Source organism: Staurois parvus, unplaced genomic scaffold (assembly GCF_062004578.1).
Source record: "Staurois parvus isolate SC_StPar_1 unplaced genomic scaffold, SC_StPar_1.0 ptg000241l, whole genome shotgun sequence".
Taxonomy (NCBI): Eukaryota; Metazoa; Chordata; class Amphibia; order Anura; family Ranidae; genus Staurois; species Staurois parvus.
Window position 1 is genome coordinate 57,668 of NW_028318037.1, and position 13,286 is coordinate 70,953.

Genomic DNA, 13,286 nt, shown 5'->3' on the forward strand with positions numbered 1-13,286 from the left:
GCTATGTTCCTGACCCTGATTCGAACTAAAGAGGTGGTTGGGGAAAGCTACAAAAGGTCAACATTACACAACAGGTCCAACTGAATGTGACTACTACTAGATAATACACAGCCATTAAAGCCCAAGCCCTTGCCGTAGGGCTGCACCCCCAAAGTAAACCTGCTTTGCCTCGTCCCCCTAGACACAAACGAGCAGGTAACCCAATGGAATGGGGGTGCAGAATCATTGCAATGGTGGGCTTTTCCTTTACCCGTAGTTCAGTTTTAGGTTTTCAATGGCATCCGGAGATCACACCGTTATGTAAAACCACCAGAGATACAAATGTACAAGTCATGGGAAGGAAGAATGCAGGAACCCCCCCCCCAAAACATTACTACATGATCACCCATGAACAATTCTCCGCACAATGGAAAATACCTCATTAATCTCCATTATTACACCAACGTCCAATGGTAAAAGGGTTCTGCTCCAAGTCATTGTCTTCCAATGAGATGTGTACAATCGTCTACACATTTATTCAAATTAAGGCAACAGAATAAGATGAGGTTTCGGGTCAGGAAGTTGAACTTGAGAGTTTTCTCCAACTTGAGTTGTTCAGAAATCTCCGTCAATGGAAGCATTCCTAATAGGTTGAATTATTATTTTTTTTTTGTTATAAATACAGGAAACATCTAGTAATTAGTCTGTGGTTACAGATTCCATTGTGGAAACATGCAGGTATCATCCAAATGGTTTTTAATCTCAGTGATATATATATATATATTTCCTAAAATAGATTTCATTTTCCACGATACGTTCCTTAGATCAGGCAGAAGATTGATATGTATCCCAGTTACAGCTACAAAGTAACGTTTGGAGATGATGCGTCATTTCATACGCAGCACCTAGAATTGCTTTATGTGAAAAATAAATAGAAACTAGAATATATAAACCTATGTGATTGCACGTTCCATGGCGGGTGGAACGGTGGAAGCCTTCATTAAAAGGTGCGTCTGTTCGTTTTGCTCGATTCGTTCAGGTTCTTGTCAAGGAAGTCGATGGAAACCTTGTGAAGTTGTGACGGGAGTGACTTTGGGTGTGGGGGCCCATGGAACACAGCCCCCTTTGGAGAGGTGGGGAGACCCCTTTCTCAGCTCCCCATATCCATATTATGTGTAAGTCACCCTGTGCCTGTTAGGGGTACAGGGTGGAATGTCCTGATATTGTGTAGACAGGTATAGGTGGGGTGGGGGGGTTGTTCATTGTTTACTGCCACGAAGTCCCATTGTTCTATTGTGTCTTGCTTGGGAGCAAACTATTATGGGATGTATGTGTTTATGTGTATTGGCTTGGTGGGGGGTGTTTCCGGCAGCCCTTCCCCCTGATGGGACTGTCTGTTAGGATGTGTCTCTTGTTACTAAATGTATTGCCCCGCCCTGTGTATATATCTTGTGTCTGTTAAAATAAAGCAGTCTATTTCCTGTTTTAATACAAGCCTGGTGCTGTCTCGTCTTGTATGGTCAGCAGTGGTGGCCATGGATCTGTGTTCAGACAGGGAATCTAACGGAAATACCCTAGTGCAGTTGGGGTCCGGTTCCGTTACAGATGCTCCACGTCGTGTCCGGCTACAAGGAGTCCTATCTACAGTTAGAACCTGGTGCTCTGATATCGCAGTCTTCGAATTTCAGAAAGGCCATCGTCTCGGCAGTACAGGTCCCCGCAGGGACTCTCTGCCAGTCATCGGGCACGACTGGCTACTCCGCCGCCGCCGGCGCTGCTGGTGCTGCTGGAGCTCCCACTGCTGCTGCTGCCGCTACTGCATCGGTCTTCATAGATGGAGATCTCGATCTTTAATAGAAGGGATCAAGGAAGACACTTGTGTGATTGGTCACTCCTACCTCCACCCAGGGCCTCTGGATTTTATACACACACAGCAATACTTACCTACGTTCTCCAAGAATGAATACAGCAACAGGGGTCCTCATTAGTAGGGACACAATGGAAAGGTATCAATGCAACATTTGGTATCCATTCGGAATGGACAATGGCGGAAAATAACCAGAGTGGTCTGCAAGACAGCAAAAAAAATAGGAATTTTGACTTATGCAGGCCATACATGGTTCGAACTCCGCGTACTGGGCATTGTACAGAATTACTATCATGGCGTATTGTTGACAACTAAAAGTTGGGATTTCCTGGAAAATGTAATGATTTTTTTTTAAGTTTTTATGATTTAATGGCCACCCATATTGCATTTGTGCAGTGTCACGGAGCTGGTTCTCCCCCCCCATCCTCCAGGCTTGCTGCCTGCCTGAACTGCCCTGTGCTGTGCGCCCGGACTTAACCATTGCCTGCCAGTCTGCCCCGCTGCTGTGCGCCCAGACTTACCCATTGCCTGCCTGAACTGCCCTCTGCTGTGCGCCCAGACTTACCCATTGCCTGCCTGAACTGCCCTCTGCTGTGTGCCTGGACTTACCCATCGCCTGCCAGTCTGCCCTCTGCTGTGCGCCCAGACTTACCCATTGCCTGCCTGAGCTGCCCTCTGCTGTGCGCCCGGACATAACCATTGCCTCTCAGTCTGCCCTCTGCTGTGTGCCCGGAGTTACCCATCGCCTGCCTGAACTGCCCTCTGCTGTGCGCCCGGACTTACCCATCGCCTGCCTAAACTGCCCTCTGCTGTGCGCCCGGACTTACCCATCGCCTGCCTAAACTGCCCTCTGCTGTGCGCCCGGACTTACCCATCACCTGCCTAAACTGCCCTCTGCTGTGCGCCCGGACTTACCCATTGCCTGCCAGTCTGCCCTCTGCTGTGTGCCCGGACTTACCCATTGCCTGCCAGCCTGCCCTCTCCTGTGTGCCCCGACTTACCCATCGCCTGCCTGAACTGCCCTCTGCTGTGCGCCCGGACTTACCCATTGCCTGCCAGTCTGCCCTCTGCTGTGCGCCCGGACTTACCCATTGCCTGCCTGAACTGCCCTCTGCTGAGCGCCCGGACTTACCCATTGCCTGCCTGAACTGCCCTCTGCTGTGCACCCGGACTTACCCATCGCTTGCCAGTCTGCCCTCTGCTGTGCACCCGGACTTAACCATCGCTTGCCAGTCTGCCCTCTGCTGTGTGCCCGGACTTACCCATTGCCTGCCTGAACTGCCCTCTGCTGTGCACCCGGACTTACCCATCGCTTGCCAGTCTGCCCTCTGCTGTGCACCCGGAGTTACCCATCGCTTGCCAGTCTGCCCTCTGCTGTGTGCCCGGACTTACCCATTGCCTACCAGTCTGCCCTCTGCTGTGCGCCCGGACTTACCCATTGCCTGCCTGAACTGCCCTCTGCTGTGCGCCCGGACTTACCCATTGCCTGCCTGAACTGCCCTCTGCTGTGCACCCGGACTTACCCATCGCTTGCCAGTCTGCCCTCTGCTGTGTTCCCGGACTTACCCATCGCCTGCCAGTCTGCCCTCTGCTGTGTGCCCGGACTTACCCATCGCCTGCCAGTCTGCCCTCTGCTGTGTGCCCGGACTTACCCATCGCCTGCCTGAACTGCCCTCTGCTGTGTTGCCTGTGTGGACTGCAACCCTCCGTGTCCAGCTCCCCGCATCCAGTAAGTGGACTAACCCCGTGCTGCCCAAAAGACTGAGCCCAATTCTCCCCAGGAACCCGAAGTCCCACGAAACTGCCACGCCCCTGTCTTACTGAACACTGTGAACTACCAGCTCCCTGTTGTTCCATATTGCCTTCCAAAGAACGTTACTGTGTTGCTGTGTCTGGTGTGGATCTGTAGACTAACGGATCTATTGTCTGTACCCCAATAAACACCGGCACGTCGGGTTCCGTGCAATCTGTCTCCGTGTGCTCTCTCCCTGCGCTCTCGGTTCGCGTGACATGCAGTATTACAGCTGCATCATTAAAGCATTTATAAAGTTTTTTCTTAACTAAAATAGCAAACTGTCATACTTACCTGCTCTGTGCAATACTATTGGTTCTGGGGTTCTTCTGGGGTCCCGCACTGACAATCTTGGCTACTCCTCTTCCCTGTGCGCCACCATAGGAATCCGCTTCCTATAGGGGGCGCACCTGCTGGCTTGCTCCCAAGCTGGGCTGTGTGCACCCATAGACACACACAGAGTGGCTCAGTCCCACCCCCTGTTTTCTCCCCATGGGATTTGATTGACAGCAGCAGGAGCCATCTACTGTCTCTGAGCCCGTGAGAGGGGAGAGAGAGCGCTGCTGCAGATGGGCACAGCGCTGGATCAATTCAGGACTACAGGGTAAGTATTTGGGGGGGGGGGGGGACAACCTGTGGAAGGTTTTTTTACCTTAATGCAGGTAACACACTAAGATACTAAAGCACCTTTTGACATTAGAACCAATCAGGATAGCAGCCAGTAGAAAGTGTACAGTTGCAAGAAAAAGTGTGTGAACCCCTTGGGATTACGTGGAGTTTTGCATGAATTGGGCATAAAATGTGCTCTGAACGTCATCTAAGTCCATCTAAGTCACAACAATAGAAGAACACAGTCTGCTGAACATAATACTACACAAACATTAGATGTTGCCATGGTTTAATTGCACATAACATGTAAACATTCACAGTGCAGGGAGGAAAAAGTATGTGAGGCCCTAGCTTAATGACTTCTCCCTGAGCTAATTGGAGCCAGGAGTGAGCCAACCTTGACTCCAATCAGTGTGATGATATTGGATGTGTTGCTGACACCTGTTTTGGGTTTACTGGTTTCAAGAAGCACTGGCTGATGTGAACCATGCCTCGCAGAAAAGAGCTCTCAGAAGACCTACCATCAAGAATTGTTGACTTGCATGAAGCTGGAAAGGGTTACAAAGGTATCTCCAAAAACCTTGATGTTCATGTGTCCATGGTAAGACAGACTGTCTACAAATGGAGAAAGTTTAGCACTGTTGCTACTCTCCCTAGGTCGTCCTGTAAAAATGACTCCAGATCGTTGTGCAGGTCTGATCTGCAACTACAGGAAACGTTTGGTTGAGGTTATTGCTGCCAAAGGAGGGTCAACCAGTTATTAAGTCCAAAGGTTCACATACTTTTTCCTCCCTGCACTGTGAATGTTTACCTGTTATGTGCAATTAAACCATGGCAACATCTAATGTTTGTGTAGTATTATGTTCAGCAGACTGTGTTCTTCTATTGTTGTGACTTAGATGACGTTCAGAGCACATTTTATGCCCAATTCATGCAAAACTCCACGGAATCCCAAGGGGTTCACATACTTTTTCTTGCAACTGTAAAACAACGAACACTTACCCGACCCGATGCAAAAAAAAAAAAAAATTGTTACAAAAAGGATACGACACGCATTCCTCGTTCTACGGGATCAGTGATTAGGAGACCTCGGGGAGCGTAGATCTTCTCATTTTGCTCTTGGATGTATTTTGAGATTTTCTTCAAAACCTTCAACACAGAAATAGAGGCTGGATGAGAATAGGAATACGCTGAAATTCTGAATTATCGGGGGGAACCGTGGAAGATCCGGGCGGCCAGCCGGAAGTTCTGGGAATATTAATACCAGTCAATGCCGTACCAATAATAATCATACTAAATATATACAATATAGAGATTACATGTGATTAATGGATTCTAATATAGACAGTTGTGTTGAAAATACTAGCAGTCAGACATCACTAACCGGATCAATCACTGGTTTTGGTGGAAATGATATTTCTACATGGCAAATAATTTCCTAGCAGGTGTAGTAGAGTCATAGAAATCCAACAGACCCAACAGTCATGACATGCATGCTGCTGATTCTGTGTCATTGAATCCCTCATTGAAAGGGGCGTGTTCACAATAATAGCCGTGTGGAGTTCTATTAGTGAGGTCATTCATTCTTTGATAAACAGGTGGCAATTATTGCCCTTATTTAAGGAAGGAAGGCAGCAAATGTTGTACATGCTGGTTACAGTGCATTTCTCTCTGAAATTCTGAGGAAAATGGGTCGTTCCAGACATTGTTCAGAAGAACAGCGTACCTTGATTAAAAAGTTGATTGGAGGGGAAAACATATAAAGAAGTGCAGAAAATGATCGGCTGCTCAGCTAAAATGATGGCAAATGCTTTAAAATGGCAACCAAAACCTGAAAGACGTGGAAGAAAGCGAAAAACTACCATTGGAATGGATAGAAGAATAGCCAAAATGGGGCGGACTCAGCCAACAATCAGCTCCAGGAAGATGAAAGAAGGTGTGACGTTCCCTGTGAGGACTCAGCCAACAATCAGCTCCAGGAAGATGAAAGAAGGTGTGGCGTTCCCTGTGAGGACTGTTACAATTAGAAGACGCCGATGTGAAGCCAAGCTATCTGCAAGAAGTCCCCGCAAAGTCCCACTGTTGGAGAAAAGACGTGCTGAAGAGGTTACAATCTGCCAAAGAGCACATTGACCGGCCTAAAGAGAAATGGCGCAACATTTTGTGGACTGATGAAAGTAAGATTGTTCTTTTTGGGTCTAGTGGGCGGAGACAGTTTGTCAGACGACCCCCAAACACTGAATTCAAGCCACAGTACACTGTGAAGACTGTGAAGCATGGTGGTGCAAGCATCATGATATGGGGATGTTTCTCATACTACGGTGTTGGGCCTATTTATCGCATACCAGGGATCATGGATCAGTTTGAATCCATCAGAATACTTGAAGAGGTCATGCTGCCTTATGCTGAAGAGGAAATGCCCTTGAAATGGGTGTTCCAACAAGACAACGACCCCAAACACACCAGTAAACGTGCAACATCTTGGTTCCAGACCAACAAGATGGACGTTATGGAGTGGCCAGCCCAATCCCCGGATCTTAATCCAATAGAAAACTTGTGGGGTGACATCAAAAATGCCGTTTCTGAGGCAAAACCAAGAAATAGAGAAGAACTGTGGAATGTGGTCCAATCATCCTGGGCTGGAATACCTGATCACAGGGGCCAGAAGTTGGGGGACTCCATGCAACACAGATGTACAGCAGTTCTCAGAAACAGTGCGACTACAACCAAATATTCATGAAGTCATTCAAAGGAAAGCAAAATCTTCAAACAATTCTTCATTTTTCAAGTATTTATATAGCGCCGTCAATTTACGCAGCCCTTCACACATATATATTGAACATTCACATCAGTCCCTAACCCTCAAGGGGCGCACAATCTAAGGTCCCTAACTCACAATCATACATACACATATTTGGGCCAATTTATAAAGGATCCATTGAACCTACCAGCATGTCTTTGGAGTGTGGGAGGAAACCTGAGTCCCTGGGGGAAACCCACGCAGGCACAGGGAGAACATGCAAACTCCAGGCAGGTGGTGCCATGGCTGGGATTCGAACCGACGACCCGAGTACTGCCAGGCGGAAGTGCTAACCATTTAGCCACTGTGCTGCTCCATGGACACAGGTGTATACAATCAAGCCCCTAGGCATGCAGACTGCTTCTACAAACATTGGTGAAAGAATGGGTCGCTCTCAGGAGCTCAGTGACTCCAAGCGTGGTCCCGTGATAGGTGGCCACCTGGGCAATAAGTCCATCTGTGACATTTCCTGGCTACTAAATATTCCATGCTCAACTGTTAGTGGGATTATAACAAAGTGGAAGCCACTGGGAACAACAGCCACTCAGCCACCAAGTGGTAGGCCACGTCACATGACAGGGCGGGGTCAGTGCATGCTGAAGCGCACAGTGCGCAGAAGTCGCCAACTGTCTGCAGAGTCAATAGCTAAAGACCTCCAGACTTGGTGTGACCTTCAGATGAGCCCAACAGCAGTGCGTAGAGAGCTTCATGGAATGGGTTTCCATGGCCGAGCAGCTGCATCAAAGCCTTCCATCACCAAGTGCAATGCAAAGCGTCGGATGCTGAGGTGTAAAGCACGCCGCCACTGGACTCTAGAGCAAGGGAGATGTATTCTCTGGAGGGACCAATCACGCTTCTCTGTCTGTCAATCAGATGGACGTGTCTGGGTTTGGTGGTTACCAGGAGAACGGTACTTGTCTGACTGCATTGTGCCAAGTGTAAAGTTTGGTGGAGGGGAGATTATGGTGTGGGGTTGTTTTTCAGGGGTTGGACTTGGTCCCCTAGTTCCAGTGAAGGGAATGAAGTCACACAGAGTACCAACCTTCATAAGTCAGTGTGCCAAAAGACATCGTCCTGTGTACATTGGGAGCTGTGCAACTGGTGCTATTCTGACCACGTGTGTTACCACGTCTGCTATTTCATCATGGACAGCAAGTTGGAACAAAGAGCAAACGTGAAATTCTACATGAAACCGGGTAAATCTGCCACAGAGACATCTGACACGATTCAGCAAGTTTATGGCGATGCTGAAACGAGTAATTTGAGGTGTTTTGAGCGGCACGTGCACTTCAAGAGCAGAACATCGCTGGAAGACAACTAGAGATCAGGAAGACCTTCAACGAGCTCAACCCCCAAAAATGTGGAAACCATTCGGCAACTTGTGCATGATGATGGTCAGAGAACAATCCACTGCATTGCTGCCATTGTCGGTGTGTCATATGGGACAGTCCAGGCAATCCTCACATGTGATTTGAACATTCACCATGTTGCTGTCAAGTTCGTCCCCAGGCTTGTGACCCAGAAACAGAAAGAACACCATGTCAAAGTCTGCCAAGAACTCCATCAGCATGCCGTGGATGATCCATCCTTCATGTTGAGGATCATTACCGGTGGTGAAACTTGTGTGTTTGAGAATTTCACATTTGCTCTTTGTTCTAACTTGCTGTCCATGATGAAATGGCAGACATGGTAGCGCACATGGTCAGAATAGCACCAGTTGCACAGCTCCCGATGTACACAGGGAGATGTCTATTGGTGTGGTCAGAATAGCACCAGTTACACAGCTCCCAATGTACACAGGGCAATGTCTATTGGTGTGGTCAGAATGGCACCAGTTACACAGCTCCCAATGTACACAGGGCAATGTCTATTGGTGTGGTCAGAATGGCACCAGTTACACAGCTCCCGATGTACACAGGGAGATGTCTATTGGAGTAGTCAGAATGGCACCAGTAGCTCCTGATGTACACACAGGACAAAGTCTATTGGCGTAGTCAGAACCACACCAGTTACACAGCTCCCGATGTACACAGGGCAATGTCTATTGGCGTGATCGGAATAGCACCAGTTACACAGCTCCCGATGTACACAGGGCTATGTCTATTGGCGTGGTCAGAATAGCACCAGTTGCACAGCTCCCGATGTACACAGGGAGATGTCTATTGGAGTAGTCAGAAAGGCACCAGTTGCACAGCTCCCGATGTACACAGGACAATGTCTATTGGTGTGGTCAGAATGGCACTAGTAGCTCCTGATGTACACAGGACAATGTCTATTGGTGTGGTCAGAATGGCACTAGTAGCTCCTGATGTACACAGGACAATGTCTATTGGTGTGGTCAGAATGGCACTAGTAGCTCCTGATGTACACAGGGCGATGTCTATTGGTGTGGTCAGAACCACACCAATTACACAGCTCCTGATGTACACAGGGCGATGTCTTTTGGCACATTGACTTATGAAGGTCGGTGCTCCCCTTGACTGTGCGTGTAGCCTTGTGCTGCCATTTGCTGGCGTGTTATAAAACTCTCAAAACCTTATGACCACCTCGTAGATGTAGTAGGTAACTTGGGTGTCCATTGCCATAAAAATATATTTAAACTCTTGCAGGTCTTGCGTCATGAAAAGATAGGTATATTCTGTTAGTAGCAACCCCGGCCCTGGTGGAGCCAACCCAAGTGTTTCCAGGTTACCTTTAACACTTTAGTGAATACCGGCTATGCAGTGCAGAGGGGGCTATGCATCACAAGAGTGACAACCATATATACAACTCACGATACATGAGTGTTGTGGTCACTGGGAAGAATGCTGCTTACACTTCTGGTCAGTAGGAAGAATTACCCCCCTTATAGATAACTAAAAAGATCAATGATGTTGGTGGGAACTTTTCTGAGAGACAGGAACCCCTAGCAACCTCTGGAGGAACCCTAGAGTTCAATGAAACCCTTGATAAGAAACCCTGAACTAGACACAACATGAAAAATACACGTTTGGAAGATGTTCTATCTGCTGAAGGAAGTCCTGGTTAGCACACTTGTATGCCTGCCTGAAAATGGTGCCTCTATTGTGTGGACCAGCAGCCACCCATTGAGTCCACTTATTGGCTGGAGAGCACTTCCAACCATTGTTCAGATTCTATGTAACATTTATCAGCAAAACAGACCGCCGGGAAGTTCCTGGAGAGGAATCCACCTTCTTACCGGCTCCTCGCTTTTGTCTCCAGGATCTGGGAACCGGACCAGACTCTCGAGAACTTTACACCATAAGGGGCTATTCTGGGCCATTCTAGGGGGCTTTGTGCAGCTCAATGTTGAGACTTACACACTTGAAGGACACACACTGAGCCAATTAAAGGAAAAAACACACAAATATGGATACAAAAAGGTCTAAGAACAGAAGAGGTTTTACAATTCAAAATGGAGACAACAAACAAAAGGTTTAGAAGGGTTTTGAGGATGGATGGAAAGGTATGGGCTTCGTAGAGGTTAGGAGGACACCCAACCGCCCTATGAGCTAGGCCTGGATCACAACAATGAAGTTTGCGGTTTGTCCATTTTGCAGCGCTGTTTGAGGCGCCCTTTGCGTTTTCTTCCTTTTTTTTTTTAGGCCAACTTGTTGCTGGGCTTAAAAAAAAGTTCCCGAACCTTTCCAAAAAATGCAACAGCTTAAAAAAGCAGAGCTGATCGTGTCCCATAATAAACCATGTTAAATGGACTGTAAAAATGCAAAAAAGTAATATAAAAACCGCATTGGTGTGAACCAGGCCTTATAGAATGATCAGTGAGGAAGGTGGGGTGGTGGGGCTGATATGTACTGGGGGGCACGTTGGGACAGCAGAGGACTTGTAATAGAAGTTGGGGTGGAGGGGCTGATATGTACTGGGGGGCACGTTGGGACAGGAGAGGACTATAATAGAAGGTGGGGTGGAGGGGCTGATATGTACTGGGGGGCACGTTGGGACAGCAGAGGACTTGTAATAGAAGGTGGGGTGGAGGGGCTGATATGTACTGGGGGGCACGTTGGGACAAGAGAGGACTTGTAATAGAAGGTGGGGTGGTGGGGCTGATATGTATTGGGGGGCACGTTGGGGCGGGAGAGGACTATAATAGAAGGTGGGGTGGAGGGGCTGATATATACTGGGGGGCACGTTGGGACGGGAGAGGACTATAATAGAAGGTGGGGTGGAGGGGCTGATATGTACTGGGGGGCACGTTGGGACGGGAGAGGACTTGTAATAGAAGGTGGGGTGGAGGGGCTGATATGTACTGGGGGGGCACACTGGGACGGGAGAGGACTATAATAGAAGGTGGGGTGGAGGGGCTGATATGTACTGGGGGGCACACTGGGATGGGAGAGGACTTGTAATAGAAAGTGGGGTGGAGGGGCTGATATGTACTGGGGGGCACGTTGGGATAGGAGAGGACTTGTAATAGAAGGTGGGGTGGAGGGGCTGATATGTACTGGGGGGGCACGTTGGGATGGGAGAGGACTTGTAATAGAAGGTAGGGTGGAGGGGCTGATATGTACTGGGGGGCACGTTGGGATAGGAGAGGACTTGTAATAGAAGGTGGGGTGGAGGGGCTGATATGTACTGGGGGGGCACGTTGGGATGGGAGAGGACTTGTAATAGAAGGTGGGGTGGAGGGGCTGATATGTACTGGGGGGGCACGTTGGGACGGTAGAGGACTTGTAATAGAAAGTGGGGTGGAGGGGCTGATATGTACTGGGGGGGGCACATTGGGACGGGAGAGAACTTGTAATAGAAGGTGGGGTGGAGGGGCTGATACGTTCTGGGGGGGCACGTTATTCATCAATGAAGAAGAAAAAGTAGAGTTCTTTAAAGAGAAAGAATACGTAATATTCGGCAGCAATGCCACGCCTGCACAGATGTACCGTCAAGGTAGAGTTTTGTCTTTTGTATCCATTTCTTCGTATCCATATATTTGCACAAAACTCTACAACAAAAACTATTGAATAAGAAGAATGGTACGGATAACCTAATCTACGCCTACAACCCGAAATACTAATTTATAAACTCAGCGAATATGAAAACAAGATAATAGAAAGGAATCAGAGAATACAAGAAAGGAAACCATCATAAAAAGTGTGAAGAGGAAGGAGGAAAACGACAAAAAAGAAGCACAAAAAAAAGAAAGAAAAAAAAAAAAAGAAAGAAAACCAAAGAACAAATGAAAGAGACTGGAGAAGCAGGGGTGTCAAACTGCAGCCCTCGCCGAACTACAAATCCCATGAGGTGATTAATCGTGATGTATAGTTCAAAATAATAATCGTGTGGATCAATCAGAGATCACAGTTCCAAAGTGTGTGCACGTCCTGATCCGGGAGTGACAACAAGTGCAAGTCACACGAATGGGTAAAAAACGCACTCACCAGATGTGCGTTTAAAAATGCACAATATCATATCCTGCGTCATCAGGTTATAGAAAGGTCATCAGATCTCGGGTCAGGTTGCCATACGAATCACTATCCCAGCTCCACAGAAAAGGTCACCAGAAACCGCTACCAGGTATCACCATCAGGGTCATCTATCCTCCAAAAGGGCACTGTGAATGATGACACTCACACAGAGTGCCCAATGAGAGACTACATAGTGTGATATTGCTTAAGGTACCTTTTATTCAAGGATAATAGGTGCAAATGGTAAAAAACAAACTTTCAAAAAGTTCCAAAGAGTTACTGACCATGTATTCAGGGTATGCTGTGGTTAGATGTCCAGTTGCTGTTTGCCCCCAGCCTGGCAAACCTCTTTATGGCCAGGTGGGAGGAGGATGTCATCTATGCAAGAGAGTGGCCGGAACTCTCTTTTTATCGTAGATATATAGATGACATCCTCCTCATTTGGAACGGTGAAGAACAAGCATTATTAAACTTTTTCACCACTTTGAATTTTAATTCTTTAAACATTACGCTTACGTTTGAATACAGTCGGGTCAGTGTCAATTTCCTAGATTTAGTATTAATGAATCACAATGGTAAAATAGAGACGGAAACTTACTTCAAACCAACTGATAGAAATGGTTACATTTCAACGGACAGCTGCCATCACCCCGTTTGGTTACGCAATATTCCAAAGGGGCAGTTTTCCAGAATCAAACGCAACTGTACCAAAGTAGATGCATACTATAAGCAAGCAGTAATCATCAAAGAGAAGTTTGTTGAGAAAGGGTATGATGAATCTACCCTGAACCATACCATTGACATCATAGGGAAATCTGACAG

At 47.6% G+C, this 13,286-nt stretch overlaps 1 protein-coding gene across 1 annotated transcript in view; it reads right to left on the bottom strand.

Annotated features, from left to right (window-relative positions):
• Positions 1–718: 718 nt before the first annotated feature.
• LOC149459971 (golgin subfamily A member 7B-like) overlaps positions 719–13,286 on the bottom strand; it is a 37,314-nt gene continuing 24,746 nt past the window's right edge. Inside the window, exons 3-4 of the mRNA XM_089680318.1 lie at positions 5,295–5,396; positions 719–1,827 (exon numbers count right to left, since the gene is read on the bottom strand). Of these exons, the coding sequence (XP_089536444.1) occupies positions 1,717–1,827; positions 5,295–5,396 (213 nt within the window). The 3' untranslated portion in view covers positions 719–1,716. The remainder of the gene's footprint in view (positions 1,828–5,294; positions 5,397–13,286) is intronic.